At 32.7% G+C, this 13,893-nt stretch overlaps 2 protein-coding genes across 2 annotated transcripts; one reads left to right on the forward strand and one right to left on the reverse strand.

Moving 5' to 3' along the window:
- Positions 1–927: 927 nt before the first annotated feature.
- Positions 928–3,882, forward strand: LOC147402981 (histidine-containing phosphotransfer protein 1-like). Its single transcript, XM_086438405.1, has 7 exons — positions 928–1,009; positions 2,542–2,626; positions 2,761–2,894; positions 3,027–3,095; positions 3,389–3,460; positions 3,581–3,653; positions 3,749–3,882. Exons 2-7 carry the CDS (start codon positions 2,567–2,569, stop codon positions 3,794–3,796), a joined length of 456 nt encoding a protein of 151 aa, XP_086294531.1. The 5' UTR covers positions 928–1,009; positions 2,542–2,566; the 3' UTR covers positions 3,797–3,882.
- Positions 3,883–9,305: 5,423 nt separating this feature from the next.
- Positions 9,306–11,700, reverse strand: LOC147402982 (gibberellin receptor GID1A-like). Its single transcript, XM_086438410.1, has 2 exons — positions 11,298–11,700; positions 9,306–10,845 (listed from the first exon to the last, which is right to left on the reverse strand). Exons 1-2 carry the CDS (start codon positions 11,334–11,336, stop codon positions 9,850–9,852), a joined length of 1,035 nt encoding a protein of 344 aa, XP_086294536.1. The 5' UTR covers positions 11,337–11,700; the 3' UTR covers positions 9,306–9,849.
- Between the last annotated feature and the right edge of the window lie 2,193 nt (positions 11,701–13,893).

Genomic DNA, 13,893 nt, shown 5'->3' on the forward strand with positions numbered 1-13,893 from the left:
AAGAAACATTGAACTTCAACCCCATGATAAAATTAAATGATTCAGTTCTAATAGCATGAATCACACATATCGGGTTGATTTTTGGAACTCGGGTCCACCAAGGATTGGGCTAAACATTCATGTGTCCATGGCCCAAAAATAGTCCAATTGCTACATTTTAATTTGTACCTTGATGCGTACTGATGCATCCAACCAGTCTAGAAGGCTCAAGTCTCAACTGCTTTCAGGCTAGGTCCTACTTCAAGTTCAAGGGAAGCCTTTTGGTCATATGTTAGTAGGCCTCTCCCCATTCAAGGGATAGCCTTTTGGAGTACTTAAGTTGGTTTGATGAAATGCCAAGAACAACGATATCGATATACATTGACAAGCACACATAAATCATGAATAGAAATAACAAAAAAAAAATTGTTTAGACTAACAAAATCCTATATCTAAAAACACTTTCTACTATAAGGAGTGAACGAATCGGGTTTACATAAAAAGATATAATAATTAATTCCAAAATTTTTGAATACTTAGCGTCCGCAACAATTTTGGATACAAAAATCTTCTAACATCAGATTAAATTAATAAATGTGGACAATTTTTTCTCTCGTTTTCAAATAAAGGAATGGCTTCTTTCAAAACAACTGGCATACAAGACCATGGTCTATGGACTGGGCAAAACCCAGATAAGGGCCCGGTCCACTGTCTATGGGGAAACTGCCGTTATAAAAAATAAAAAAATAAAAATTGGGTCTAAACCCTATCAAAATATACCTGGGGCGACAAAAGATACAATAATTAATTCGAAAAGATTTGAATACTTTAGCGACCGACAATGGTAGATACGAAAATCTTCAAATATCAATATGTAGATTTGTGCTAAATGCATCCCACCAAATCTATAAATTTAGACAATTTTTCATTTTTTCTAGTTTTGAAGTACAGGAATTAATTCTCTAGAATCTATATTAGTCTCTTTCAACCTCTGTTAGATAGGATCCAGCCCAACCCTTGCAAGTGGAAGGTAAAATTCTTCTTGAACAACAGATGACTTGAGTATTACCAGTAATTTTCTTCTCATTTGTCACTATTTTATTGTTTGTAGATAATTTAAGAGACTAACAAATAACAACCTTAGAACAAAAAATGATCAATTTTTTGCTACCAATCAATCAACCTGACTTGAACATTGATAAGTTTCCTTTTATTTTTACCTTCTTAATTAATGTACAGTGCCCATATAATATAATATAATATTTGCAGATAATATTTTACAATGAATCTTAAAAGATAAAATAGAAAGAACTTTGATATTCCCTTGATTATACAATTTTTTTGACATAAAAAAATATCAGTAACACTATTCCAACAACTTGTTTATAAAAGGTCTAGGAACATATAGGTAGTGTTGATAGATCTATATCATTAAATCATAGTGACAAGGTCAGGATTGGGAAGGAAAAATTGGAAAACAATTCGGTAAAATTCAGAAAAAGTCAGGAAAAATCAGGGATAAAATAAAATTATGTTATTACATAATACAATATTAAACAAAATTACAAATTTTTCTTATTAAAATATATCATAAAAATACATTTTCTAGAGTTTTGTGAAGAAGTCAGGATTAAATTGCGGATTGAAAGAAGCATGAATTAATTTGCAAATTTTTCAAATAATTGGAAAATTTTGTCACTATGCGTAGAATTCATACACCTTCTCTAAGTGTTCATCAAACGTTTTCAAAGAATATTATAATGCGTCTTGCTTGTGGTAGATGAAATACCAGAACAAAAATATATATATATTTTTAGAAGATACTTAGCCAAAAGATAATATTTTTAGTTAGATAATAAATATTTAAATTATAAAAATTAATCCATTTAATTAAAAATATAAAAACTCAGTTGTGTCAATCGAGATTTACTAAATCGACAGAGATTTTCAAAATATCACCCAAGTCATCTTGGTTATCAAACAAGACAACATGGGGAATGATTCACATTAAATATCTTGCTCATTCTTCAATGATACGAAGATGACTCGGGATATCAAACGAAATTTGAAATCATATATCAAAGACATTGGACGGTGGGAAGCTCCACCTCAAACATACAACTGAGATGGAAGGAAAACATAAGTTTCTCGAGATGAGTACTTTTATGTTAGGGATCAATTTAGGTTTTTTTTTTTTTTTTTTTAAAGTATCCATAACAGAATACAATATTACCATCTCGGCCATTCGTTTGATGGAGACCCTCAAAAGTGGTTTGAAGCTAATATTTTCATAATTTTATGGACAACAAATAAATACTGATGTGAGCTTTTTTTTTTTCTCAAAATGAAAAATACTGGGCTTCAAACAATGGCTGTGAGATGGAAAGAAATTTCGGTTCCATAAGACCTATATGTAACATGAATATTGTCTGATATTTCATTTGCTTGTGCTCTTTAAGATCATAAAGCATGTAAAAATAGCCATTCCACAATATCATGAGTTTCATCATGTTTTGACTATCCTCTTCTATTTATCTCTCTTTCAAAAAAAATTTATTGAAGAAGTGGAGAGAAATTGAGCATAATCATGGATGTCCAAGAATTGCAAAGAATGTTGGTTGATCACAAAGCTTCCATGTTTAATGAGGTTAGATTCAAAAACCAAAAATATTTATGGTACATTAATTGTCTTTTGTGTTTGTGTTAGAGAATTTTTTTTTTTTTTTTTTTTTTTGTGGGATTAGTTTTGATGATGGGTTTGGTTGTTGGTTGTGTGAGAAGGGATTTCTGAATGATCAGTTCACGAAGCTTCGACGACTACAAAATGAGTTCGACTACCGAGATTTCGTCTTTGAATTTGTGGCAGTCTTCTTTGATGAGGCTGAGAACCTTCTCAATAAAGTGGACATATCTATGTGAGGATTCAAGCTCCTTTTTCTTTATTGTTGGTTCGTTTCTTGTTATAGTTTGATTTTGTAGATCAACTTCAAGAGAAGATAATTGTTTAATGCTCTTGGGTTCCTTAATTTTTTTTTTTTCTTATGTAGAGCACAACAGAATGTCGATTTCAGTACGATGGGTACCCCTATTCACCTGATCGAGGTTAACAGCGTCGGGTATTTACTGATTTTTTTTACCGACTTTTAAAATGTAACGAATGCGTGTTGTTCCGGTAAATAAGATAATTTCATTGAAATGCAAGATTTGGTAACTAGTCCTTTTTTTCTTAATTTTTCTTTCTTAGGTTTTTTTTTTTTTTTAATTACTGTATCTGATTCCAAAACACCTTATTTGAAACTTAAGGTTATCCAAATATCTGAGATTACTCAAAATTAAGATTAAAAAAGAAATCAATTGGTTCTTGTTATGTTTCTGTTTGATGTTTAAATTGGATTTATTTTCATAACAGTATAGGTGCACAGAGAGTTACAAGTGTCTGCATTGTCTTTCAAAAGTTCTGTCAAGAAGATAACCTTGATGAGTGAGTCTGGATCTTAACTCTATATCCTATATTTCAATCCCATTATATATAACTTTGAGAATTAAGATTAAAACCATGAAAATTCTGATTTTCTTCTGACTAAGAAATTCAAATGGTTAGGTGTCGAAGGTGTCTGCAGCAATTAAAACATGAGTGCAACCTTGTGAAGTACAAGATTGAACATCTATTCTCGGTCTGTAAATTAAACTATTTATTGGAACCCAACTATGCAAATAAATCCCTTTATTTCTCCATCAAAATTCTCTCTTTTCTTCTTAATGGTTGCAGCTAGAGAAACAAATTGTGGAAGCTGGTGGATCAATTCCAAGGGACTGAACAGTAGTAGTAATTGTTGTGGTGGTAAAAGTCAATCTAATAATAAAGTTTAAAATAAGTGAGTAAAATAGGGAATAATGTGGTGAAACTTGAGAGGAAATAAAAACTTTTATTGGTTATACATGTAGTGATAATGTGTGTTACTTTAAAGTTTATTTTAATTGTTGAGTTTGTATGAGATATTTAGAGAATTAATATGGATGAGTGTTAGCTCTTTTACTACAATTCTCAATTTCAAAGTATAATTCCTTGCCTCTTAAATTTCTGCCTAAAAGCATGGTTGATTTGCAATGTGTAGGGCCATTAAAGGTGAGTTGTAAAGTATTCAAGGAGTTGGATATCTAAACAACTTCCTAGTGTATAGTTCATATTTATGGTTCGTTTGGTGTCAATGGGCCCAATACAGCCTGTTACTCTGCCCAAGTTGGGCAAGTAGAGATGGACTGGGCCCAAAGATTAGCTGGGCAGGGCATGGACTAGGTTTTGAGGCTCCCTTAACACAGGCCTGCTTTATAATCCGGCACAAACCAAACAAATTATCAATTAATTATTCGTTTTTTATTGGTTTCTCAATACAAAAGACCATTGGGTCTAAGGTGAGTCAAAAATACCATTTGAAACTTATAAATAATATAACAAGACAACTAAAAAAAATCAAATAGAAACTGATTTCAGCTATTTTGATTTCCTTAAAATCAATTAGGTATAAATTAATTTTATCCTTGTAATTCGGATTGCAATTAGATTATGCGGAATCCCAAAACATTAACAGATATCGAGTGTTGAAGTCCATCATACGAACGAGCCATTCGTTTGATGGAGACCCTCAAACATGATTTGAAGCTACTATTTTCATTTTATTTTATTTTTTGGACAACAACCAAATACTGGTGTAGTAACATACAATGTCCACTAGAGCGTTTTGGTTGGAGATTAAATACATAGTAAAAAAAAATAAAATAAAATAAAAACATGCCATGTAGATACCTTTCCTTTGGTACAGTTAACCTGGTCTGACTTTTTTTTTTTAAGCCGACGGAGCTCCAAAATTGGAAAATTTTCAAAAAGGTGCACTATTCAAATTCATTTCAAAAATGTAATTTTTCATTTTGGGGAATAAGTGTTTTTACCAACATGGTAAAAATAAAATGAACATTAGTTTTTGAAAATTTTCATATCAAAAATACATTTTTCTCTTTCTTCTACTTTTGATCATTTTTGCCCTTCACATTTATCTAAACCCAGCTCTTTTATATAATATTGACTAATTAAGATAAGAGGGTATAAATGTAATTTGAATATAAATTAAAATAACGATAATTAAGTAATTTCAATGTAAAATAACAAAAAAGAGTATTTTGGGTAGGAATATTGTAAAAAGAAACTATTCATTTATTTCTTACCGTTTTGGTATTAAAAAAAACTTATTTCAGAAAATGTTACATTGCTATATTTGGAAATAATTTGAATAGTACACCGTATTAAGAATTTTTTAATTTTCGATGCATGTTTTGGTAAATTAACCTCTCTTTTTTTAAATAAAAAATACTGGGGCTTCAAACCGTTTGATTCTTTGTATCAAACCAATGGCTGGAGATGTAAAGAAATGTAAGTTCCATGCATAAAACCTATATGTAACAATTAACATGATTATTGTCTGATGTTCCATGTGCTTGTGATCTTTTATATCATAAAGCATGTAGAAATGGCCATCTCACAAGATCATAAGTTGAGCATGTTTAGACTATCCTCTCTATCTTGATTTGGTTTTTTGAACTTGTATTTATATCTCTTTAAAGATTTTCGATTAATGAAGAAGGGTAGAGAAACTTAGAAGAAAGTGATCTTAAGCATGGATATTGAAGAACTGCAAAGAATGTTGGTAGATTTTAAAGCTTCCATGTTAAGTGAGGTTAGGATCAAATTAAAACCAAAAATATTTATGATACATTGTCTTTTGGGCTCATCATTTTATAGAATATTTAATTAATTTGATTGATTTTTTGTTTGTTGGGATTGGTTTTGATGATGAGTTTTGTTGTTGGTGGTGGGACAAGGGGATTTTGAATCACAAGTTCACCATGTTTCGTCGACTAAGTGATGACAGTAGGCCAAAATTCTACTCTCGAATTGCGACAATCTACTCTGAAGATGTTGAGAAAGATCTTAATGAATTGGACATAGTTCTGTGAGTGTTCAAGCTCCTCCTTTTCTTTTTCTGGTTCTTTTAGGATTATGGTTTGATTTTGATGATTAAGGGGATCGAGTTAATTGTTTTAATGCTCTTGGGTTCCTTCTTTTCTTCTACAGAGTAGAAGATCATGTCGATTTCCAAAAAATCAAAAAGAATGTTAAGCGGATCAAGGGTTGCAGCAACTGGTTTGAATTTTTATTTTTTGTTTCCTATTAGGATCACTCACTTCTATCCTTTGATACCATCATTCATATATAATTAAATTCTTAACAATCTAAAACATGAGGTTAATCTAGATATTGGAGATTAATCACACACAAAAAAAAAATGGAATAAATTGGATCTTGTTATACTTAATATATTTGATGGGTAAATTAGATGTATTTTCGTAACAGTGTAGGTACAGAGAAAGTTACAAATGTCTGCATTGCCTTTCTCCAGTTATGTAGAGATTGTAATGTTGAAGAGTGAGTTTGGATCTAAACTCTACATCATATGTTTCCCACACACAATTAATTCTGAGAATTAGGATTGAAAATTTTGTTTCTCACTAAGAAATGCAAATGGTTAGGTGTCGAAGATGTCTGGAACAATTAAAAGATGAATACTTCTTAGTGAAAGACAAGCTTGAACATTTATTCTCGGTTTGTATTAGATTAAAACTATTATGCAAATAAATTCATGTATTTCTGTCTTACTTTCTTCTTATTGGTTGTAGCTAGAGCAACAGATTGTAGCCGCTGGTGGGTCAATTCCATGGGATTGAATGATAGTCTACTGTAGTTTAAAATAAGTGAGAGAAATAAGATAGAGTGAGGTGTGAGAAAATTGTAGTTCTAACTTTTAATAGGTTTCATAGATGATAATGTGTGTTACTTTTTAAGTGTTATCATAATTGTTGAGCTTATATGAGATATATAAAAATAATAATATGAATTTAAGTATTGTTAGCTCTTTTGCTTGTCTCAATTTCAAATTATAACTTGTTCGTTCTTAAATTGTCTGGTTAAAGTCGCATTAACACACTCAATTGATATATATTGAAGAGTTGTGAAGCCCATTCAGAGGCGGAGTCAGGATTTTGCTCATGTGGAGGCAGCTAAAAGTAGAAAAAAATTTGGGAGGGCAATTAAGAGGGAAAAAAATAGTTGTGAGAGCAACAAAGAGTGGGAAAAAAAATTTGTGGGGGCAATAGTGACAGATTTCTTTATCCGTCGTTAAAATCTGTTGCAATATCATATTAATCCATAGAATTTGAAAACTCTTATGTGGGCAAGTGCCTCCACTCTAAATCCACCTCTGAGCCCATTGAAGAAAAAAAAATTCAAGATTTTACAACTTGTCAAATCTTATTTGCTAATAATTTCTTCTTTTTTTTCTAAAATGTACTTCAGACTATAGACACCTAGTGAAGAGGGTTGAATTTCCTTTTATGAGTAGTCTCTGCCATTTGATTAGATTCATTTTTAAATAATTTGTGTGATTTACAAAAACTCGAGTTTGTGATGCTAGGCACATTGGGCACCTCGGATTTACTTACGTATATATTAAGCAAGTTTTATCATAAAAACATTGAAACAATTAAACTAACGAGCATCCGTACCAAGCTTGGACTTCATGGTTACATTAGTGATTTTATGGACCCTTCTAACGATGGTTTTAAAACGCAGGATGAAAATTAATCTCATCCGCACTCCCAATTATTATTATCAAAATATATTTATGTATAAATAAATAATTAAAGATGGATTAGATGATTTTTTTTATTTTTTGGCATAAAATCCATTTGAACAAAACAACGCTTAGTAAGATGTAAAATCTTACCATGTTAGTAAGGAAAGTGATTCACTGTCTTTTATTATGAGCACCTTATCTCTTAGAGAGAATGACTTAAAACACAAAACCATCCCATCATGAACCAAAATAAGGAATTAAATTTTATTTTGATTACTTGATTCTAACCATAATTTGGGCATAAAAAGGTCAATAAATACAGATCCCGTCTTTATCCTACTTTAGCTGCTCTTTCATTTAAATAGTATACTTGTTAAAGCAAAGGATTTTCTTGTCGGACTGTTTGATTGTAAACGAAAAGGCCAAAAACTGATTGGAACCATGCGCAAATGCATTTTTCCAGAAAATCAATATCTTTGCCAATGATGAATCAAATGCCAACAAATAATATTTTCCAAAATTTGATTTTTCTAGGAATTTTCCATGCAGTCAAACACGCCCAAAGTGTATGATAGAATGAGCAAATGCAAACAAGTTGGCTTATATGGAAAATTTAATTTTCGGATTGCATGTTTTTCAAGGGAAAATCATCCCTAAGGTAACAACTTTACCACCTCGACGAAAAAAATATTCTGAGAGCTTAGACCCCAGAAAAATAATTTTCCCGTTAGGATGGAGGATCACCCCGACTCCAAAACCTAAAAAGCATCCATCTTTCTGAGATTTTCATTGGTGAAATCAAACAACGAGAAACGTTTTATAATAAATCATTTTCTTGAGAAAAAAAATTTACTCAAAAGAAATTTTTTTTTTCTCCTCAAGCTTATAGATCCTAAACTTGAAAGTGATTCCTGCCAACTTAATAGGTTGGTCAGTAGCTCATAACCAACCACTAATTGATGGATTCTTCCCCAAACAAACCAAATCTTGAGAGTGATCACAAACTCTAGCTATCACACCCCAAACAAGCAATCAGGAGCTGAAGATAATAATCAAATTGGACTCTTAAGGATGGTGGACAGATTACATCAAATCGTACAACACAAGACCTGCAACGAAGATTGGTTGATCAAATTTGGTATTCAGAGGAACCATGGAAAGCGGTCTTGATCCCTATTTATGTAAGGTAGCTGAGGGAATTTATAATTGTTAAATGTTATTTTGATTTCACACAGCTTCAACCTGTTCTGGGTATCTGCTGTTGAGCCCATTAATAGAGTTAGTGATGAAGGTTTCCCTGGAAGTAAATGCGTCGACCTTCCAAAAGACGACTATGAATGAGAAATCCTAGATCTAAACATAAAGGCATTAATAATAATAATAATAATAATTGAGTGTATTATCTAATGAAGATCACATTATTTAAAAGTTGACAAGAAATTTTGGCTATTTTCAATTACTACCTGATTTTCAAAATTTTACAAAAATCGATTAAGATGTTAGATGAAGATAGGGGTTCTACTAGATGATCTTCAACCGGCTGGGTCATGTTTGTAGATGCATACATGGTTGATCCATCCTTAGTTCAAATGTTTACATTTAGCGAATTTAATACGTACAATGGTGCCAAAACAAAGAACAAAATAGAAAAATAATGTGCATTACAAAGCCATCCTGTGTATAAGGTACCACAAGAGCAATTAATAAGCAATCAATTTCTTTATATAATTCTACAATACCAGTATAACATATAGTTTCACGATACTATGGATGTTCTTCCATCCGTATTCCGAAATTAGACCTAATAACATTAGCCATGAACTGGCCCTATAAACCAAACACCAAACTTTACCTCAACACCACTGACTCCTCCTTGTCAAATGGCTCCTGCCTTCAGTAACAGCTTCTTCGAAACGAGTCACACGAAGTTCAAACACTTGGGCTCATGACACATACATCAGTCGACGAGTTTCAATATGGCTCAACTTGCTGAACCAAGCCTTCTCAGATGAAATTAATTTCTTCCTGCACCCAAAGATACCATACCCAACTATCTCTAGAACAAGTGGTAGAACTACACAATCTTATATATCGGAACACTATCAACCGAGACCGAAAAAGTAAGACCCAGAGTGAAATGTCAAGCTTCTATTATTTACGGTAGAAAAGAAAAAGAAAAAGACTATCAGTTAGAACTCACAAAGTTGTTTATCTCCTCCATGACACTATAGAAGTGATCGTTGTTCGGCAAAAAATAGAAACCAACCGTAGCCTGCTCAAGATAAATGAGTTTCACATCTTGGCCAGCCTTTTTAAGACCTTCAGCGTAATCCAATTGCCAGTCCTGGACGAGGTCTAAACCCGCCACGACTACAAGGCTCTTAGGAAACTTGATCCCTTCAAGACTTACACCCTTGGAACCAAATGGGTTACACGCCGGATGGTCTCTATCCACCCCTTCAGGAAGAAAAGCCCTCCAATACCAATCTCGATCTTGAATCGTAACAAAGTACTTCCCATCCAATCTCTTCTCCGATTCTGTTCGCTCCATCCCACCAAACATTGGGTTGAGTAGTATATTTCCCAATATTTCGATTCCCGATTCAACAGCCCTCATTGCGACATTATGAGCAATATTACCACCAGAACTATCCCCCGCCAAGTACACATGAACCTTGGAGTCGTTTCCGCTCCGAAGCCATGGCCTTGCTTGAACCCAATTGAGAGCTGTCCATCCATCATCATAGGCACAAGGGAAACGGTTTTCGGGTGCACGGCGGTAATTCACGGAAACCACAACAGCTTTGCAAATTCCAACAAGGCGGCGACAAAGAGTGTCGTAGATTGCACTACTAGCTGAGGAATGCGCAAAGCTTCCACCATGGAAGAAAATTATAACGGGGACGATTACTTCAGAGCTTAAGGGCCGTTCAAGCTCTAGAATACTTGGATGAGCTTCATCGGCTTGGGATGGACGGTAAATCCGAGCAAGGAGACTAGTAGCCTGATCAATTATGAAGTCGAAGGAGAAAACCCCATCAACGGGGATTGTGTTGGCGGGGACTTTTCGGTCTAGGAACTCAGCCAAGTGACGATTGAAGGAGCCATCTGGGCGGCGCAGGAACTTGTAGGCTAGCTTGAAATTAGAGATGAGGACCCATGTATTTAGGGGAACAACCCTCTAAACAGAGACAGAGAAACAGTGAAAATTCAAGAACGTTAAAACCTAAATAAGAGAGATTACAGTTTATCTGCATCAATTGTTTGAATAATTGAATAGAAATTTTTTTCGCAGTAATTAGGCAATAAAAAGACAACACAAACAAACCTAGAAACCAAATTTCAAAACCAACATAATCAACCCGAAACAACCAATAAACATCATATTCAACCAAAATAACACTAACCCATTTCAAATCCTTCGAATCAAATCAAAACCCATACTCTAATTTCAATTTTCAACATCAAAATACACACCTAGATTTTAAAAATTCAAAACCCAAAACATCATAATCAACCAAAATAACCCCAGCCCATCTCAAATTGTTTGAATCAAATCAAAACCCATACTCTAATTTCAATTTTCAACATCAAAATACAGACCTAGATTCTAAAAACTCAAAACGCAGATACCTTGGATTCATGAAGAATAATTTCGTTACTTCGAGCCATGAAACTGGTACTCAAATTTTCAAGAAAACCTCCTAATACCCAGTTTAGATCTTCTGAAAACTTCCTTCTTGACGCTTCGAAGCAAACAAACCAAAAACTACACTTGTCTTCTTTGTCTTTCCGCGATTACTTTTTAACTTCTTCGAGATCTGAACTAAAAAGAAGAAAAAAAAGAAGGAAATCTCTGTAATAAAATAGTGGAGCCAGTAACACAATGAAGAAGATCAAAGAGAGAGAGAAGTGGGATGCGAAGGATAAGAGTAACGGCGCACGCTAGTGAAGGTGTAGTGGTGAACACTAAAGAGAGACGTGGGTGAATGTACACAACAGAGACGACAAAGCGATCGTCCGATAATCTGTGTTGGCAACTTGGCACACGCACACATCTATAATTTGTTGGGAGCAATTTTCAGGTACCCTTCTAGTTTTGGTGAAAATTAGAGATACCGCGGGTTTTCAAAACTAATGGTATGCCCCCCTTGACTTTGGGCTTCCTTGAGAGACTAAAGTGACCCTCTTGCCAAAAACCCTTCAATTTTTCCCAAAATTCATTCATAATAAATAAAGATAGCTATTTCTGCCACACCAACTTTTACTAATGCCACACCAATTCCTATATAAAATTAATTGCACCATTCGTACAGCGTTAGTAAAAATTAATGTGACAATAGAAACTCTCTAAATAAATAACCTCTTTTCAAAAATCTATGATCTATGATCTAAAAGTTTGAGGAAGATCGAAACTTGACAATAAGACGATGATAGAAAAAGTTTATTAAATCAAAGGACTTCAAAAGGAGGTTGAAGATGGGGGCATTTTGATTATTTTTTGGTTGATGCTCATGATCGATCAAATTAAAAGGAGCATCTCTCTGTTTTTTTAACATGTAAGAGGACTAAAAATATTGCCATTTCGTTAATTAGATAAAGAAAAATATAACTACTTAAAAAAAGGTATTATGTTTGATATATGTATTAAAAAAATATTAATAGTATTGTATTTGATATATTTATCGTTGCAATGATCTTGATACAAGCTGTTTAATGGTACTATGTTTATAACAAGATAATTTATCATTTAGAATTTATAATATTTTAAAAAAGAAAAAATCAAACAAAGAAAAACTATATTTTAAAGGGGAAAAAAATGGTTGTGGAACATATAAATACGTAAGATTAGTTAAAATAAATTTAGATAGATTCTATAGCAACACCAACTTTTGCTAATGCCACCCAATTTATAGGTAAATAATCAAAGAATTAATGCAGATCTTGTAGTCTGGTTAGCAAAAGTTGCAAAATAACTTTGATAAGGTGGGTTCAAGTCTAACTTATCCATTAAAAAAAAAATTTGTACCATTCAAATTGAAAAAATAAAAAGGAAAATCTATAACGAGTCATGCTGGAGTGACCTCTAGATTGTATCTTATATATCGCATTGTTCTAATGTGAAAGTTATGTTTTTAAAACTCGTTTTGATATCTTATCTCGTGTATGAACAAGACCGAGTCATCTCAAATAACTTTTTCACTGTGTTTGAATCGTCTCATTCAACAATAAAAAAAAAAATGAAATGTGATTTTAAATCTCATTTGATTTGCCTATCTGTCTTGTTGGTGGACGATATCGAAACGTATTTGACAAGATTTAAAATTATGGTCAAGTGAAAATACATCTACGGTTCTTACACACTTTCACATCAAGGAAAATGTGATGTGAGGTACAATCTTGACGTCACTTCAACATTATTTAAGAATAATTTAATAAAAGACTAAATGATAAATATCATTGAAAAGCATTTTTTGTATGAATTTATCATTATTATGTAGTGGACGTTGAGGAGGCTAAACAAATGTCAAATAACGAGCTGCCACCTGTTGTTATAATGCCAATAGAGTTGTAGGGACCATGAAGTGGTAGTTTTTATTATCTACCTCCTTGAATAAATAGACATATTAGACATGCCTCCCTCAATTAAAATAATTTGATCTCCTCCCTAATTCTAAACAGTTGTGGAAGTACGAGAGATTTTTTTTGGGGTTAAAATCAAGGATTACCAACTAAATCAAAAGAAGATAATATATTTTTAATGAAAAGGATCAAAGATGGTAAGAGGTTTGTTAAATAATTTGATCGATTTCTCTTTCTCTCTCATAATATACTATAATCATTGGTCAACATTTTGAAATTTCAGAGAGAGAGAGAGAGATCCCAAATATTCACCAAAACCTGAAAAGATATCTTTATATGACCCAAAAAAATAATTGAAATGAGGGTTAGATATCGACCATTGACTTATATGTGTAACAATTGACTGGTGATCTTGAAAAAGTTTACGAAAGAAGTATTAGATAAAGGATTTTGTCATCATGTGCTCTATTAAAATGCAATAAATACATTTTGAAAATTAGAATATGAGGGTATTTCAATATAAAAAAATAATTTTTTAAGGGCAATTTTAATACAAAATTTAATTTTCGAAGTGTATTTATTGCACTTTAACGCGTCGCCTAGGAGCACATGTTAACCAGAAGAGTTGTGGGGGGACGTTTCTGAC

Source organism: Akebia trifoliata, chromosome 4, assembly GCF_017979445.1.
Source record: "Akebia trifoliata isolate Shusen 1 chromosome 4, ASM1797944v1, whole genome shotgun sequence".
Lineage (NCBI taxonomy): Eukaryota > Viridiplantae > Streptophyta > Magnoliopsida > Ranunculales > Lardizabalaceae > Akebia > Akebia trifoliata.